Genomic DNA, 18,109 nt, shown 5'->3' with positions numbered 1-18,109 from the left:
AGCTCAAGAGGCAGGCCTCTTCTGTAGATATCATAGATACATTGCTTATACATAACAGATATCCTATCTTACAATATGTCTTTTTAATTTCTTCAAAATCGATATTCAAACTGAACTGCTCCATGTATTTTATGATTACAGATCTCGTATGTAGTTGTACCTGCACAAGTGTATTTTATTAAGGTTCTTCAATTTCATTGGACAATAAATTTCAAGATACGGGTCCGTTACCATAAGCATAAAACTTCAAAATCCTTTCATCAAATTTCACGGAAAGAATCGACAAAAACTAGCAACAACAAGACGCAGATATGGATTCCCTCGACAGCAATACGGGAAATGGAGAAGATAAAGCGGTATCAGCATCTAAACGGGCTAGGAAGCGGAAGCGTGGGAACCGAAACAACGACGATGAGAATGGAATCAAAAAGCTTCGAATATCAGCAAATGGCGTTGAATCGGAGCAAACATCTCGAAAGATGATTCAAAATAGCACCGTTACTCATGAAAGGAATATATCCAACTCCACAGGCCACTCGAAAAATGGTACAGCCAATCTCAAGGAAAAGGCCAGGGTTCTTCTTGAAACGAGGCAAAAACTCCCTATCTTTGCACACGCAGATGAGATTCGTGCTCATCTTCGACGGACAGATGTCATGCTGCTTGTCGGAGAGACAGGAAGTGGTAAAAGTACCCAGGTGCCTCAATTTCTTATCGACGAGCACTGGTGTCGCCCAAAATCAGTCAAGATACCATCTTCCGGCAACAAGCAAACAGCCACCGTCGGAGGCTGCATAGCCATTACCCAGCCTAGGCGTGTGGCAGCCGTCTCCCTGGCACGAAGAGTGGCAGAAGAAGTTGGCTGTCCGCTTGGTTCTTCATCACCTGCGAGCAAGGTTGGCTATGCTGTGCGTTTTGATACCTCTGTTTCTCCGAGCACACGCATCAAATTTATGACAGATGGAATGCTGTTGCAAGAAATGTTGAGTGATCCGTGGTTGACAAAGTACAGCGCTATAGTTGTTGATGAGGTTCATGAGAGGGGTATTAATGTTGACTTGCTCCTTGGGTTCCTGAGAGACATTGCTACAGGATGCAAGGAAGGGAGAGGAGGAGTCCCGCTTAAGATCGTGGTCATGAGTGCCACAGCGGATATGGAGAGTTTGCTCTCGTTTTTTACTGATGGATACACACAAACGTCAAATGCTCCGCTGGAATCTATGAAGGAAGATGATGCCGGTTCTAATGCCCAGAAGGCAAATGCTTCAAGACTCTCAGCAAAGGGGAAAGAGATTCAAAGAAAACCGGATCAGATTTCAGTCTGTCATATAAAGGGCCGCCAGTTCCCTGTCACCACTATATATTCTCCGGTACCGGTCCCTGACTTCGTGGATGCAGCCCTCAAAACAGTTTTCCAGATTCACTACAAGGAACCATTGCCTGGTGATATTCTAGTTTTCTTAACCGGCCAAGAGACAGTGGAAAACTTGGAGTATCTGGTCAATGACTATGCTAGTACCATGGACAAGGAACTGCCAAAGGTGCTAGCTGTACCTCTCTTTGCAGCTCTTCCGCAGGTTGCTCAACAACGAGTCTTCCTGCCCACACCTCCGAGAACAAGGAAGGTGATTTTAGCTACGAATATTGCTGAGACTTCCGTGACTGTTCCTGGAGTAAGATATGTTATTGACTGCGGCAAGGCAAAGACGAAACAGTTCAGGACACGCCTTGGCCTAGACTCGCTGCTTGTTAAACCGATATCAAAATCTGCTGCCATCCAAAGGAAAGGCCGTGCTGGTCGAGAAGCGCCAGGACAATGCTACCGTTTATACCCCGAGAAGGAATACCTTGCCTTACCGGAGACCAACACTCCTGAGATCCTACGATGTGATGTGAGCCAAGCTATATTAACGATGAAAGCCAGGGGAGTAGATGATATAATTGGGTTCCCCTTTCTCACGCCTCCTCCTCGAGATGCAATTGAAAAGGCGTTATTACAGCTTTTCAATATTAACGCCCTGGATGAGACGGGGAAGATTAGCCCCATCGGTAGCCGGATAGCCAAACTCCCACTTACTGCGCCGCTAGGCCGGGTGCTCCTTGCTGGGGCAGAGAAGGGGCCTCGTTGTCTCAGAGACGTCATCGATATTATTTCATGTCTAAGTGTGGAGAATATCTTCTTAAACACATCATCAGAGGAGAAGAAAGAACAGGCAGATCTGGCAAGGCGTGATTTGTATCGGAGAGAAGGGGACCATTTGACCATGCTTGCCACTGTCCGCGCGTATGCGGCTGAAAACGCGGACCGAAGGGCATGGGCTGATCGCCACCTTGTCTCTCATAGAGCAATGCAGGCAGTTATGGTACGTCTATACCTTGGGATAATTTTCCATGTTTTTTCAGCTAACAGACCGTTAGGATGTACGCAAACAGCTGTTGGCCCAGTGTAAACAGTCAAAGTTATTTGGAGATACGTCCTTTAAAGACGACGACTCTACGCCCCTGGGAAATGAAGATTCAGTTCCGATACTGACCAGTTTTCTTACTGGGTTTGCCACAAACACGGCACGGCTTTTCCCTGATGGCAGCTATCGTACTCTGGTAGGGAATCAGACCGTGGCCATACATCCATCCAGTGTGCTCTTTGGCAGGAAAGTTGAGGCAATCATGTACAATGAATTCGTCTTTACAACTCGAAGCTATGCAAGGGGTGTTAGCGCTGTGCAGATGAACTGGATTGGAGAAGTGCTGGCTGGTCCTTCATAAGACATAACATAAACCAGATAGAAAACATATATTGCAAGTGCAAAGATACCACCAGAGACCACCAACAACCCTCACGCGCTATATACAAACACACATCACTGCCAATTTTGCTTAGTTGTTCTTTTTCTCTTTACTTCTCAGCCTATCTGTCCCGTGGAACCAGTCCAAAAACCCAATAGATCCGTAGTTCAAATTGAACTTCTCATGATGCAAATCATGCATCTTTGCCTTTCCGCTTAAAAAGTCATACCCACTATGCACAGTTGCGGTATTGAATAGCTCGTAGCCCATAAATAACCAAAAGGTAATGATATGGCTGTTGAGTATTTGCGGAGGAAGAGTAATCGGCAGCACATTTGCACCTATCTGCTCCAGTGGGTGGGCATATTGGGCCGCCAGGGCTACAGGAGCAGTGAACTTGTGGTGCCGCTTGTGAATCCTGACATAAAAGTACGGATAATGGAGGAGTCGATGGGCGTAGTAGAAGAGGGCTTCACGCATTAATATGCTAAGCACAAAGTCTCGGGCCACGATTGCGAATGGTGGCAAAGTCGGAAGCACCTGGTATGAAGGTGGGATGATGTTTTTATGGACCAGGGTGAGCAGGAGTATGTGTAGTGATGTGGAAAGCAGCTGGTTCTTCAGTACGTAGAAGAAGCAGTGCCATATCTCCTTGGCCGTGGGCTGTTTTGGAGCTGGTTGGATCTTGTGTTTTTGTGAGAACGCCGGGGCCCATTTATCGAGACTGAGATAGATTGCTGATGGTATCCAGAAGGCCACCAGCTGGACGAGAGAGGTTCCGACAAATTCTATCGTTGTGGGAGAGTAGCTTGAGACGAGAGAGGCCCAGCCGGCTTCAATCTTAGGATAGACCGTGTCCATGATCGATGTCAATGTCAACGGCCGAATATCAAGATGGCAGCTATTATATGGAGAAGATAATATATATATATATTATATTGAAAGATAATACCCCGACTTGAACTTGTCTGTTCGAACATCCTGGGGTTCTTCTTTAGATATAAAAAAGCTTGAAACGCCGAACGTTGAGTTTATTTTTAGTTTGCATGTGCCGGACCTCGGCACAATCCCTGTCCCGTGGGGAGTGTGTAAAATAGGGCGTGTGCGTGTGCTATATTATCGACAACGACGCCGAGGTAGACAACATTTATTTGATATGCATGTTACGGAGTACTATTGATAAGATGGGATTCAGATGAGATTTCGGGCGAGAAGATGTTTAATAATTCAATTCATCGATGGTTAACGAGGCTTCCCTGAGCTGTGTTCTAACTGTGCTTGAACCAAATGGTGGAACGGGTCAGGGGTAGTTATGTAGTTAAAGGAACCAACCACTGACAAGCAATTCAATCATACAAATCCATCGGTTTAGTGAAATCTCGTTTTGTGGCCTGGGGAGCGGAGACTTTGATACCACTCTCCATGCGTGAAAGAGTCATGTCATAGCCCTTCTGGTCGCACCATGACTTCACCATCTTGACCGCATTCTTGATCTCACGTCCATTCAGCTGCCACATGGAAAGCTCTTTCAAGTCTTCCTCGTTCAAATCACCCAGGGCGCTCTTCTCTTCCTTGCGGCCTGCCGTGGCAGGTAAAGGAGGCAACCGGCTCAGGAACTTGGTCCAAACCTGGAGCCTAGCGGACGGGGATAGCGATTTGAACAACAGGTGGAGGTTTATGCGAGATCTGAAGGCCGTGTCAATGGTATCGTAGAGGTTAGTGGTCAGGAAGATGACACCGCGGTAATACTCGAGTTCGCGGAGGAAGATGGATACGAGTTCATTGCGGTGGATGTCGTTTGGGTTACGCTCTGCCATGAAGACGTCTGCTTCGTCAAGGAGGATGACAGCGTTCCATTCTAGGGCCAGCTCGAATACCTTTTTGATGTTATTTCCGAGCTCTGCCGCCTGAATGCCCAGGTCTTCAGCCTGGAGGTAAAATAAAGGTTTGCGGCATCTGTCAGCAACTAAATTATTTTGTTAGCAGGATGTCCTCGCTTCCAGGAGTTCGTGTCTTTCTTACCTGCTTCGGCAGTGAGAGTCTTTCCTGTGCCAGGAGGCCCGGAGAGGAGAATATTCAATCCTTGACCTGGGCAGAGTTAGACATCACATTAGTTATACCTGCAATTCCACAACTGACTGACCTTTCCCAGTTATGACATCATCCGACATCTTCATCGAACTATAGTGGTGTTCAACGAAGGATAGTATCAGGTCCTTCTGCTGCTCGTCATATACCAAGTGATCATAAGCCTCGTCATTCCATTTGACCTGTTCAATATCCTCGACATAAAAGTTGACTGTACCCGTTAGCACTATGAATATCCTTCAGATAAACGGCACACTTACGCCACTCCTTATTTTTCAGGGCGAAGCCCTCGAGAAACGGACACATGTACATCATCTCATCTCCTAGACCAAGGATGCCTTTTTTGTTCCTTTCCTGATCTTCTATTGAAATGTGCTTTGTTGTCCTCGGTTTAACTCCACCGGTAAGGCTGGCGTTGTTCGGCCCAGTTATATGTAACATGAACTTCTCAGTCTCGGGGTCCTTATCTGTTGGGAGAATACGCGTTTTGCGTTTAATTGGATTCTCAACTCCGTTTTCAGGGTTTCGTTGAGCTTCATGGTGCTTATTGTATCCCAAAACATCAATCAGAATCCTACCATCCACCTAGACAAGTTTGGTTAGCAAGCCATATGTATTCCCTGGAAGGTTCAAAACTGGTAGAAGCCATACATTGTGTTTTATCATCCCGTCTTTGCTCTTATAGAGAGCCACACCAGTGTAAGAACCATAAGAAAGCCTCTGATAGTCGAGCGACTTTCTCGCTCGCTTTATCAGGCGCGACTTGACAGCCTCTGGATCGTCATGGAAATTGAGTGGGTAAAAGGGCAAATCTGTGATGGGGATATTCCCCTCAAAGGCACAGATCACACCCTTATACTCGTCCCAGACGTAATCTTGACCGTCAAACTTCATGATCTTGCAACGTAGGCGCATTATTTGTCGCGAATTGCACTTGATAATTTCGGTATTGATAACTTTGCCCAGGAACTCGCAATCTCCTTCCCAGATATATACTGGGGAACCAGTCGGAAAATAAGCCCAGAGCAGGTTGAACGAGGCAAGGCCACTGGCCTGTAGCGGCTGGATACGACTTCGAGTTTCAGCAAACATGTCATCCATCAGGGTCAGGAGGAGTTCGAGATGTTCGCGGAAAGGGGTATCTTTGCCTGCATCCTTGAGCAGTGCCGCAATCTCGTCTGCATTGAAGTAGAGTGGCGCAAAGGGGGTGGTGAACTCTGCTGCCTCTGTCTTTTCGAGGTATATTTCATCTTTCTCAACGATGTCCTTAAGTGCAGCAACTAGGAGGGGACTCTGGACGGTAATCTTGAAGTACTTCAGCGTAGGACGACCACTGATAACGGGCTTGTCTGGGTCCACGATCTTGTACACTTTGATGGCTGCTCGATCCTGAGCCTTGGACACACTCTTGCTGAGCTGCTTAGGGGGGTAATCTACCCATCTCCGGTTGTCCTCGCGGCTGTCTTTGGCCTCATAGAGGATTTTGATAAGCGCGTCTGCTCCCTGGACGTTCTCCTCGGGGGCATTCGCGGTGTTTCGAGTCTGTGAGCGAGGCTTGATCTTGTCGCCAGTTCCAAACGTCCTGCATCTCCATCTCCAGATGGCCTCGGAGACGTTGAGTCCCATGCTGAGACTGTGGATAGTTACAGCTGCTAGGGGGGGGGTTTGGTTGCTGGCTGTTTGGTTGATGATATTTTGCTTGTAATTCTCAGCTGCCTACAACAGGAGACAGTACAAAGTGAAAGAAAGCTGAAGAAACAATTGGAAACAAAAGGATTCTAGTGGCAGAGACTTTCAAAGGACAGAACGGTGAGTCTGCTGTGGTTTTATGCATGCAAAAGAGCTGCTAGGTGCCTTGCTGGCCCCTTTGTGTGAGTCTGCACCGGGCGCAGCAAGCAGGCAGATTTATATCCAGCAGCCAGGTTGAGTAACCAAAGAGAAAACAAAGACAAGCACTGCCTCCAGGCCCCTGCAGCAAGTATGTATCTGCCTAGGCCTGGCTATTCCCTCTGCCTGCTCCAGCACTGATTGGAACAGGGAGATGGAGGTTCTGAGAAGAGTGGTGGCTTGACCTGCATCCCAGCAGGCACCATTCAATGTTTTACACCCGGCCAGGCAGCAGAAGCTCCAGCTGAAGAAGACATCCATCGACAGCATGGTTAACCGTGCCACGGATTCGATACGGGAAAGACAAGCTCATAACTAACTAGTGCGAGTCTGCTCGAAGCGATGAAGCAGGTTGATTTGTGTCTGTTCAGCCACGTTCACACTGAACAGTGTGCCGGCCTTTGCCCTCTGAAACGAATGGCACCGATAATCTCGCCTATTGACCCGTTACGGATCGAGACTCGTCTATCTGGCTTGACCATGGCCTCCTGTTCTGCCTCTAGCTTCATAATGGAGAATTCCTGGAGCCTGAAAATTCCAGCTTGCGGCTCAGCTAGTTATTATGTGGCTAGTTAAGGGGTTTTACCAGCCGCAGCGGCCGCAGTGGGAGCTCTTCGATGTGGGTTCAGGCCTAGGTATACGAGTGTATGCGAGGCAATCCCTCTATGGCTGTCTGCTGTCAAGATCAGAGTCTGCGGCGGAGACGAAGACTGGGAGATGTCAGTTCTATTTCCGCTGGCGTTGTCTACCCCTGAATAACTAACTTGGCTAGTTAGTTATAAGTTATCGCAAAGAACGAGCCAGCTCGATAAGATCTAATATTGGCAACCATGATGACTGAAAATGGGGCAAATATGTAGGGGAAGTAAACACGTCGAATCCTTCAGACGTTTGTTAACGACGGCGGATTCTCGAGATTCAAACAAGCTCTGCCCTTGCGAGTTCCACCTCCCGCAACTTTCGGGTTTCTACGTTTCGGATGAGAGGGAAAGACATTCAACCGGATTACAAGCTAGTTCCGTGGAGTACGCTGTGGGACAACTCGTCGGGGACTCCGTTGACTTATCAAGGAGTTCATAGTGCTGACGCGAGATCCCTTCAAGGAGTATCACTTCGTGAACGGCTAGATGCTTGGTTCGTTAAGTTGTTTTACAGAGCGGCAACATGCAGCAGAGAATGCCATTATTCTTGCCTCTGAAGGATTCGATATTGACTGGATAGCGAGGGAGTTCGCCAGGCCGGAATGTGGTGTAACTGGTGCTTCCGTCTTTCCACTGCTCCGTAGTTAACTAACTACGGAATACAGGTTCATGAACCTCACAGCCGGCCATTGCATTGTCAATCTCGATGTTGGTGGGAGAATCCAAATGTCTCTTTGCGCGGCGGCCCAATGAACAACCGGCTAACTACCGACAGCATGGCAAAGTTCGCCTGATGGAGACTCTGATCCTCCAAAATTACCCAAAATTACCTGCGTCTTCGCTGCCAATCTCGTATCCCCGGGGGTTGAACCCTAGTCGGGACACTGCAGCAAAGACACACTCCAGTGCCACGCTGCCTAAAAGTCAGCTTAAGTAGACGGACATGGGGGAGCTCCCCTGTCATTACGACAAGTTCGAGGAATAACTATACTCGGGATAGCTCCGTGGAGCCATGCAAGATGCACAGTCGTTCGCTGGGCGCTATATCAGCGAGGATGCCTCTGACGTGCCCTTCAGGGCATTTCGACTGGCTTTTTGACAATCCCAAGGATATGCAGTCATGATCTCTCGATACACATACAGAACATACAGAGGTCTCTCAGGGGTTGGTCGACCAGGTTGTTGTTTATCACGCCATCTGGTTCTACGAGGCAGACGTACCGCTACAACAACTAGTGTGCCAGCAACATTCGACGAAGAGACGGATGTTTTGGTGATAGGAAGCGGCGCTGGAGGGTTAACTGCTGCTCTGCGAGCACAGTCTCACGGACTTCGGGCCCTGGTGGTCGAGAAAGATGAGGCCATAGGAGGGACATCCGCCTACTCCGGTGGTGCCATGTGGATTCCAAATACCCATCTATCTCAAGCCGCCGGCGTAAAGGATAGCAAGGAAGATGCCCTGAAATACCTCGAAGCAACTATTGGAGACGTTGGCCCTGTGTCGTCTAGAGAGCGAAAAGTTGCATTTCTTGACAACGGGCCTCGATTGGTGGAGTTCCTGGAGAAGGCCGGGTTCCAATGGCGTCTGGGAAAAGGAGGATGTCCTGATTACTTCCCGGACATCCCAGGCGGTTCAATGTTTGGACGGACCTTGGAGCCAAAGATTTTCAATATGAAGAAGCTGGGTTCCTGGAGGAGTCTGGTTCGAAAACGCCCTGGACCCCCTATTGCTGCATACGTGACGGAGAGCAACTGCGCCCTCAGATCGGGGGCTTCATGGAGTGATTTTAATGCCCTGCTTAAGATTCTTCTGCGCCAGGCCCTGCTCACCCTTCTTGGACAGGCTCCCTCAGCGATGGGCCAGGCACTGGTGTCCCAGCTGCTCTACCTCCACAAGCAAGCTGGCACCTCGATACAACGCAAAACTGCCCTGGTTGACTTGATCATGGACGGGTCCACGGTTGTTGGGGCCACGGTCAAACTAGAAGGTGGCCAGAAAACCATCCGTGCCTCTCGTGGAGTCCTTCTCGCCGCAGGAGGCTTTGCTCACAATAAGAAGCTCAGGGAGAAATGGGGTCCTTCACCGGCCAGCGTTGAATGGACGAGTGCTCCCCCAGGGGATACAGGAGACGCAATTACTGCGGCCATGAAGGTCGGTGCTGGCACTGCTCTGCTGGACGATGCCTGGTGGGGGCCAACCGTCGTCTGTCCGGTGAATGGGATGAACGTCTTCGCCCTGACCGAACGAGCCCGGCCGTTCAGTATCATTGTCGATTCATCCGGGTCTAGATTTATGAACGAAGCTGAACCGTATACAGATGCCGGCCACCATCAGTACGAACGGCACCAGAGCGTAAACGCTATCCCAGCATGGCTGATCGTTGACCACTCGTTCCGCAAGCGATATAACATCGGTGGCCTGCTCCCTTTACAGCCTGATCCAAAGAACGGTCTCGAATCCGGACACTTGTTCAAAGCCGATACCATCCAAGATCTAGCGCGGCAGATTGACGTTGATGCTGCCGGACTTGAGAAGACACTGTCTCGCTTTAATAAGATGGCGAGAGCAGGAGTCGATGAAGATTTTCACCGGGGCGTTTCTGCGTTCGACAGGTATTTTGGAGATCCCAAGATCGGACCCAATCCTAGTTTGGGGCCGATTGAGAAGCCGCCGTTCTATGCAGCCCGGATTTACCCAGGCGATTTGGGCACCAAGGGAGGACTGCTCACAGATGAGTTTGCGAGGGTGCTTAGAGACAGTGACGGGAAGCCCATTGAACGGCTCTACGCTGCGGGCAACACCAGCGCGAGCGTCATGGGCAGAACGTATTCTGGCGCTGGCGCTACTATTGCGCCTGCCATGACGTTTTCCTTCATCGCCGTCGACCATATGGCGAGTCGTACGTGATATATGCTCCAGTAACAACTCTTGTATAGATCTAGATGTCTGAATGGTTAATCGTTTCTTCTGATAGTCCCTGGTACAAAATAGGTGATTACGTGTACACTAACTAACACTAACCAATCAAATCAACGCTAGAGCTTGTAGTTAGATGACCTCCAACCAGGGGCAAAACCACATCACGCTTCATCAGCATCTCACCTTCTTTCAGGTCAAGATTCTCTTTCGTGGTTTCTGGCCCAGCAATGTCGGAAAGAAAGAGGCTCGAGGAGCCGGGTGGCGCAGGCTCAAGAGAGTCAAAAGCAGCACGATTCAACATCCACACGTTAAAGCGGACCCGGAAATTGACACTGTTATCGTACTTCCCGAAGGATTACTCCAGGTGTCTAGCTGAAATGCGGACTCCGTTACTCCCTCCAACGAGATAAGATTCTCTCCGCTATTAGAGCCTGTCTTCTCTAACGTCCCTGCCAGTAACACCCCCTATTTCTGCTGCAACAACGTCAGGATCAGTTACTGAAGAAGATATCCGCGTATTTCTACGGCCTTCCGAACCCACCGCAATTATATTTCCCTTGGTTGACTCAGTCCGAAGTCTGCTGGAGGATGCAGACATGCCCGAGGCGCTAGTAGGGTTTATGCGGCGCTGTGAAATTCTGTGGAAAAGCCCATTTCCTCGAAAGAAAATGGTGTTCAAATGCAATAGAATATCGCCACCAAAGCAATAAAAAAACGCGCTGGGCTACACTGAATATACAACACTACAGTACCTGGAAGTGCACAAGCAGACTGTTCCTGCTCCAAGGCCATCTGGATTATTGCGATTGAACGGTGTCTCTTTAATTTTTATGACCTACACCTCCACAACAACACTGGCAGATATCTGGGCAGGACTGGATATATCACAGAAAAGGTCCATCCAAGATCAGCTCAACCAAATCCTAACCGATCTAAAGTCTCTTTCACATCCTACTGGGACGCCTTCTGGAGGGGTTTGTGGTGAAGGCCGTAAAGATATTAGGAGACATCTCCGCCGTAGTACTAACCCTATTCTGACTATTGAAGATTTCAAGAGTTTTCTCTTCCTCTCTTTACGCACTTCTATTTTTATAGAGTTTATTAACCGGCTCCGTCAACGCTATACCGCACCCCAGCAATTAGAAATTCGATCTGCGTTTACACATGGTGACCTACGACCAGATAATATTACTATAGAACCCAGTAATGACTACCAATTCCAAGTTACTGGTCTTCTCGATTGGGAATATAGTGGGTTCTATCCTGAGTATTACGAGTTGATTAGGAGCACAACAAACGGTCTCAGTTTTTCTACGGATGATGACTGGTACTTGTTTCTATCTGACTCTATTTCACCAGAACGCTATGGCATGTGGTGGTTACTGGACTACGCTTAGGGGGCCTTCGTGGAGTGATTGTCACTTGGATTTGAGAGGAAATGGAGGGATCTCAAAAATTGATACTAGATAGCAGTGAAAACTAGATTAGATGATTGCGCCTCGCTTTTTCTTCAATTCCTCTCTGGCTGCACAGTACTCCTTATTATCCTCTTCTATAATGAACCCATCTTCTAGCTTGTCAAGAATATCAAGGACGTACTCCTGACAATCCCTGGTACAGCATTCCCCGTACTTTTGTAGCCTCATGACTAAGCAGTCTGCTGATTAAGCCACTTGATGCACGTCACGCCCGGCTCCAGATTCCAAACGACAAGGCAAGATGGAGACGAGCAGATCAATAAATTGATTGATACCGCAGAACCACTCGCCGTTCGTCCGTTATCTTGATCTATTCTTATCTGACAGCATGGAGACGGCTGTTCCCTAGCGTCTTCTTTTCGTTGTTGGTCTGTTTAGCCTCTTCGCTGGCTAACCAGACGGCTCCTTATCTTCCGATAACGCCTCAGGACTCGACGGAAGTACAAGGGCCTCCCTCGCATCACTACCGCCGTGTCACAACAGCACAGAATCCTACGTGATATACACACGAATATTCGTCCTCGGGGGCAGCTCCTATCATGGCATTTCGTCTCCCCGACCAGACGCCGCAGAGACAACATCCGTATCGAGGTTCCGGTCGTGCTTCGACGACACCGCCAAATGTCCCCCAGCCACACGCCAGGGCAGACGAGGAGGACTCGCAGGAATGGGTGCTCTTCTCTCCCGTAGAGGCCCAGTCCACAGCAACCCACAGCCATACTGCGTCTACTGAACGAACGCCCCGGACAGCTGGCCTGTCGCGGTTGAGTGACTTTGGGTCCTTGGAGACCGCCGCTCAATCGTCAGGTCCGCTTTATAGCGAGGGAAATGACGGGGAGACAGAAGACCAGGAAAGGCAACTTCAGGACACAGGCCTGCAGGAGGACGATGTCACGGAGCTGGACAGTCTCGATGACGGACTCCAGGCGTTTCGAGACCCACAGCTGGACCAGAGCGGAGGCCCTGCCATGCTACCGACTCATGATGGACTGGGAACGTTTTCACCTTCTGGGGTGAATGTGCAAGAGCAGTTGTGGCAGCATGAACAGTTCAATCCCAGGAGGATTGGTGAAACACGGCAGAGGAGCAGCTCGAGCGTGCGGAGGCATCTGGACAATGCTAATGAATCTCAACCCATGGGTATTGGTATGGAGAGGGAGAGATGGCAGAGAATCGAGCAGTGGCGCATGGAACAGAGCAAAGTGCTGTTACAGGAGATAGAAAAGGAAACGAGACGACGCAGACAGAGAAAACAAAGGGCACAAAGCAAAGGCTCTGACACAATGCACCCTCTTCGATCCATAGTCTCTGAAGATACCACATCCAAGACGGATGCATCACTTACTGCTAGCCAAGCAGCACTTGATGCCACGGTTGATGCCACTCCTAGTGATGAAACGGATTCGGACGAATCGTTCTGGCAACGAATTACTCGCAGAGTCATCAATGGTCTCATTGGAATTGACGACTCTCTTCTCGCCGTCATATTCGGAGAGTCGCTAGTCTCCGATACAACCGACAGTGATACCAACAGCACTTCACCTCAAGACCAGCCGGGTAGCTCCTTCGCCGGCAATAGATACCTACGAGCCACCACTTTAGCCACCGATAGTTCAGTCAATATGGGTGAAACAATTCCTAACATAATGAGCTCCTCAACAAGAGACGGCTGGTGGCAGGAACGTCTACTCGAACGAATTGCTCGAGAACTCGGTATTCTCGTCCATCAAATCTATGAACACCCTGGAGCATTCACCGCATATATGCGGACCAACATTGATCCATCAACAGAATATGCTGGCATGCCTATATCTCAACCTACCGCAACACCAACTGTGTCAGCCATGACCTCCAGGCGTGAATCACACAGCAGCCATGAAAACACAACTTCAGTGCCATACCCTACGTTCCACCCAACGATGCAAGACGCGGCTACTTCCAGGCACGCAGCACTCTGGGGCATAGAAGAAGATGTACCTGCCCCCAGAGATGCTGAACCTAGTCACATCTTGTCGGAATCAGAACGCCGCGAACGTGACCGTGAGTACTGGGAACGAGAACTAAACATCAAGATGGTGTTCCGATACCTCCGTAATCGTTTTGCTGCAACGGCAACTGGAGACGCTAGTAGCACCCAGGATAACTCTGATACCATCGAGCTTACCACTCCACAACATAGAGCTCAACGACAGCGTCAGCATGATCCTATCCGTGCAGCGATCATCCGTCAGCATCATCCACTAGTTGCTCGTGCAGAAGCAAACTCCCGTTTCCGCCAACAGTCTTCACGCATCTATCGCCATCAACATCATCACCACCATCATATGCGTGGTACCATTAGTCCGAGTTGTGCAAGCCAGAGCCAAAGTACTCGCAAGTCTGTGTCAACAAAGCGAACAGGCTCCAGTAGGCATTACTGGGACATAGGCGGGAGTGCTGGCAGTAGCAGTGCTCCATTAGCTGTTGGTGGCGGCATGGGCAGCTGGGGAGACATCTAAACTTGCCATGGTGTCTCGAACTTGTTCATTTTATTAACCGAATCGACCTGCATTGACCTGCATAACCACGTGAAACTTCTCAGTGTATGTGAGGATATTGGCGTTTTTCGGTTTGACGTACCTTGGAGTGATGGCCTCGACTATTTTTACCTGATATTATTATCTCACTGGAGCAGTTGACCTAGATGGGAGTCTCTCTTTACTCATACCATTACCACATTATTCCTCTAAATCATCCTTTGCCATAATGTTACTAACAAGACAGAAGGAGTTCTGCAGCATATGGTACCATGATGTGACTTTTCCACTCATGTAATTGCATACCTTGTCTGTATCCAATATATTACTGGATAGATAATGCTATATTAGCTGACCGTACACAGTTCTCAAATATTGATGAATACCATATGATCGAGAGCTAAGAATATCCCTGTGATCAACTAGGAACGGCCCATCTAGTAGACATATGCCAACAATATCAGTGTATATCCCGACTGGTCGAAATGTATCCATCTTACATAGCAACCATTGGCACTTAATATGAGCAAGAAAAGGGAGTATTATGCTCATTTTTTTGTCATTATTTGATTCATTTATTCCTTTCTGAGATAACTGTTGTGTATTGCCTCAATCAAAACAAGCAAACAAATCGAAACCTCAAACCCAAACCCGCTTTTGAAAACTCATGCTCTATGCCTCCTGGGAAACATTCTCATAAGCATCTGGGAATCTTCGCATGTTGGTCTCGACTGGGCCCTTGTTTCTCAAGAACTGGACGTAAGCACCATCGATCTTGACACGACCCTCCTGTCGGAGACGGACGTACTCCTCTCGTCGAAGAGGGGTGAAGCCCCAGTTCTTGGAGACGATGATCTTTTGGCGACCAGGGAACTTGTACATGGAACGGCGGAGGGCCTCGACGGCGGTGGCACGGTGAGCATCACGGGTGCGGACGGAAAGGAGAATCTGGCCGATGTTGACACGGGCGACGGAGCCGTTGGGTTTACCGAAGGCACCACGCATACCGGTCTGCAATCTATCGGCACCAGCGCACGACAACATCTTGTTGATACGGACGACGTGGAATGGATGGGCACGGACACGCAGGTGGAAACCTTCCTTTCCGGCAATCTTGACAAGGTACCTGATTGTTTCCCGTCATATTAGTACTTTTCTTCTGTCTCATCGTTGCCAGTAAAATAGTAGCTGGTCATCGGGGTGGTTGTGGTTTGGTGGCTTACTTGTTGGCGCAGATACGGGCGGCTTCGAGGGCTTCGGCACTCAGCTGTTCATATTCGTTGGAGACCATGTGGACGCAGAGAGGGAAGTCATCCACGTTGGCCTTCTTACGTCCAAGATCGAAGATTCGGATCTTAGGGTCTGGGACACCACGGTTGAAACGGGACTTGGGGTATGGCTAGATATGTCCAAGTTAGCCTCACATCCTTCCTCTCAACGTGTATGGTATCCCGTCCAAAAAACGCTGTCACGGTTGCATCTCAAATAAACCCGATTTCCACCATTCTGTATCCCTTGTAACAGCGAATTCAGGCGCATATCCACGAGATATCCTAATATCCTTCTCTTTCTTCCAAGTGCAATCCGCGGGGGCGCATGATAACGGGAGCATTTCGAAAGGTTCAACCCACCTTGTTCTTGCAGTAGCGATAACATCTTGCTGGACGGCGCGCCATCTTATCGGTTCGGAGCGTGTATAACGAGCACTTCCTGCGAACGACAAGACTGGAAGAGGTTCCGGTGGTGGTTTTAATATTCTCGACGCAGCAGAGAAGCGAAGAGAAAGAAGTTTCTCTTTTCCGTTTCGGGGCGAGAGTCGAACACACACACCGAAATAATTAATAAGCGGGTTGATTTCCAAGCAAGCCCTAAACCCTAACTTCGTCGCCCAAACAGGCATTATCCAACCTCCAACTTCCAACGTCACTCTTCGCTGTCTACTTCTACCTGATTCTTCATCATCATGATTATCATCATCATCTTCTTCTTCTTTAATTACTCTTTCTATTGAATTCCTCTTCTTCGTAACAGCGATTACTGCAATCTAACAGCCAGGTCTATACGGGTCTGCCAGTTTGATACCGTCAATAGTTAACTAACATGTCTAGCAATTGACACAGCTGGGCTGTATACTTCCTACCATGGCTGGTCACCACCGCCAGTCGCCGCTGGATAGCATGATCAGCGTTACCTCTCTCGAGCATTTACCTCCAGGAAGAGCGTCCGGGAAGGCAAAACGCTGAGGAAGCCGAGGGAACGGAGGCTGGTCCCAATATACCTGGCAACTCCTGGTCTTACACACTTTGAGTTTAAACACCAGGCATCACAATGGATTGATATCTTATCTATTTTTTCACTTGTACGAAGTTAGACATTTTGAGACCTCTCCAGACCCAGAATCAGACTGGCTATTAACCAAGTTTGCTGAACTCCTTTATGACAATTTTTTTTGTCAGGCGTCTACCCCATACCATGCCTAGCCTATAGACTTTATTCGGCACCAATCTGGCTCTAATAATAGTCCGAGACTGCGGGAACAATGCTCTGCGGTTATTCCCCACTTGCTTTATAGGCAATATATCGACGAAACGCTGATTACAATGACCGAAATCGGCTATTCGGAAAGGATCAAGCTGGTAGAGCTAGCGTTGTGCATCTTGAAATAGGGAATATCCTTCCGCATTCGCGAGCCCAGGCCAATGCTGACGCGGAGTTGGTAGGTGATTCTACCCTCGTGTTTAAATATTTCCCAGAATTTGAATCACATAAGATATAGAGCGACACAAAGAAACATGCACTTATAATACATTTTGGCTATAATATTTATATCTTTTCGATGGTGTTGATATTGATCACCCTTTAACGCCATGCCTCTTCCTCCGTGTTTATACGATCATTTCGGAGATTTCATTTGGAGGGTTCAAGGTCTTTTTTAGCCCCCTCTTAGGCGATGCTCATCCATATATGATTCAAAGCGTTCTTACCCTTGGTTTACTCCATTTCTCCCACTTATACTCCTGAGTTATTCATAACTGGAGGTCGATCAATTGGACCGTTGTTAACTCGTCTACTCGTATTACCCAGAGTTACTTCACCGCTCCTTTATTTACCTAGCTCCAGTGAATATATCGATAAGATACCCACGGATATAGATAATTTATGGGGAACTTCTTCAGGTACTACTGACTTCTGTCAAATTGTCACCCTGAAAATGAGTGATTGGCGTGTGATGGCCTAGTGAGTTCGAATCCTTCTAAAGCAAGTGTTATTGGGGAACTGGGTTTGTTATAGAGGAAAGGCAAGCATATTTTGCCAATACAATACAGATTTTGCGAAGTTTTTTTATTTGTTCCCAATATATGCTTTGCTTGGATGACTCAATGCTCCGGAGGGGATTTGGCTAATCTGAAGTGGTGGCTATGACTGCTTGGTTCGGGACACATTGGGGCAATCTGACCTGTTTGAAACTCATGGCCCAAATCAAAATAACATCCAAGCCAGAAGTGGAGATTCTATCCCCTGCGCACCCTGGACCATGCATGCCGAACTTTCGCCACTCCCGTTCTCCACTCGACTTCTGCGTCAACACAGCTTCTATATTAAAGAACCCAACTTGCCGATAGCAATGAAGAGAATTGTTCGTACATAATGATACGAAAATGAGAACGATCATTTTGAATCGGCCTTTCCCCGCCTGGCGATGACGTGGTTTGCATTATGCACGCATTACCAAATTTGAATGGTGCCTCCCACTGCTGCAAACCATCTATGCCCTCTACATCTTCATCTCCT

At 48.4% G+C, this 18,109-nt stretch overlaps 7 protein-coding genes across 7 annotated transcripts; 4 read left to right on the top strand and 3 right to left on the bottom strand.

The window, feature by feature from the left end:
* Positions 1-311: 311 nt before the first annotated feature.
* On the top strand, positions 312-2,766 carry TRV_01469 (uncharacterized protein; the record flags this gene model as incomplete). Its single annotated transcript, XM_003024356.1, has 2 exons — positions 312-2,363; positions 2,455-2,766. 2 exons carry the CDS (start codon positions 312-314, stop codon positions 2,764-2,766), a joined length of 2,364 nt encoding a protein of 787 aa, XP_003024402.1.
* Positions 2,767-2,877: 111 nt separating this feature from the next.
* Positions 2,878-3,648, bottom strand: TRV_01468 (uncharacterized protein; the record flags this gene model as incomplete). Its single annotated transcript, XM_003024355.1, has 1 exon — positions 2,878-3,648. The coding sequence occupies one exon, from the start codon at positions 3,646-3,648 to the stop codon at positions 2,878-2,880; it is 771 nt and encodes a 256-aa protein (XP_003024401.1).
* Positions 3,649-4,133: 485 nt separating this feature from the next.
* TRV_01467 (AAA family ATPase, putative) lies at positions 4,134-6,501 on the bottom strand (the record flags this gene model as incomplete). The annotated part of the gene is made up of 5 exons (XM_003024354.1): positions 4,134-4,753; positions 4,810-4,875; positions 4,931-5,086; positions 5,136-5,460; positions 5,527-6,501. 5 exons carry the CDS (start codon positions 6,499-6,501, stop codon positions 4,134-4,136), a joined length of 2,142 nt encoding a protein of 713 aa, XP_003024400.1.
* Positions 6,502-8,523: 2,022 nt separating this feature from the next.
* TRV_01466 (uncharacterized protein) lies at positions 8,524-10,311 on the top strand (the record flags this gene model as incomplete). The annotated part of the gene is made up of 1 exon (XM_003024353.1): positions 8,524-10,311. One exon carries the CDS (start codon positions 8,524-8,526, stop codon positions 10,309-10,311), a length of 1,788 nt encoding a protein of 595 aa, XP_003024399.1.
* Positions 10,312-11,153: 842 nt separating this feature from the next.
* Positions 11,154-11,720, top strand: TRV_01465 (uncharacterized protein; the record flags this gene model as incomplete). Its single annotated transcript, XM_003024352.1, has 1 exon — positions 11,154-11,720. The coding sequence occupies one exon, from the start codon at positions 11,154-11,156 to the stop codon at positions 11,718-11,720; it is 567 nt and encodes a 188-aa protein (XP_003024398.1).
* Positions 11,721-12,340: 620 nt separating this feature from the next.
* TRV_01464 (uncharacterized protein) lies at positions 12,341-14,299 on the top strand (the record flags this gene model as incomplete). Its single annotated transcript, XM_003024351.1, has 1 exon — positions 12,341-14,299. The coding sequence occupies one exon, from the start codon at positions 12,341-12,343 to the stop codon at positions 14,297-14,299; it is 1,959 nt and encodes a 652-aa protein (XP_003024397.1).
* Positions 14,300-14,989: 690 nt separating this feature from the next.
* Positions 14,990-16,521, bottom strand: TRV_01463 (uncharacterized protein; the record flags this gene model as incomplete). The annotated part of the gene is made up of 4 exons (XM_003024350.1): positions 14,990-15,443; positions 15,541-15,679; positions 15,809-16,321; positions 16,458-16,521. The coding sequence occupies 4 exons, from the start codon at positions 16,519-16,521 to the stop codon at positions 14,990-14,992; spliced, it is 1,170 nt and encodes a 389-aa protein (XP_003024396.1).
* Positions 16,522-18,109: the final 1,588 nt, after the last annotated feature.

This window comes from Trichophyton verrucosum, assembly GCF_000151505.1.
Source record: "Trichophyton verrucosum HKI 0517 chromosome Unknown contig00117_1.f1.exp, whole genome shotgun sequence".
Lineage (NCBI taxonomy): Eukaryota > Fungi > Ascomycota > Eurotiomycetes > Onygenales > Arthrodermataceae > Trichophyton > Trichophyton verrucosum.
Note: the sequence above shows the minus strand (reverse complement) of the source record. Positions and strands in the feature narration are given on the sequence as shown.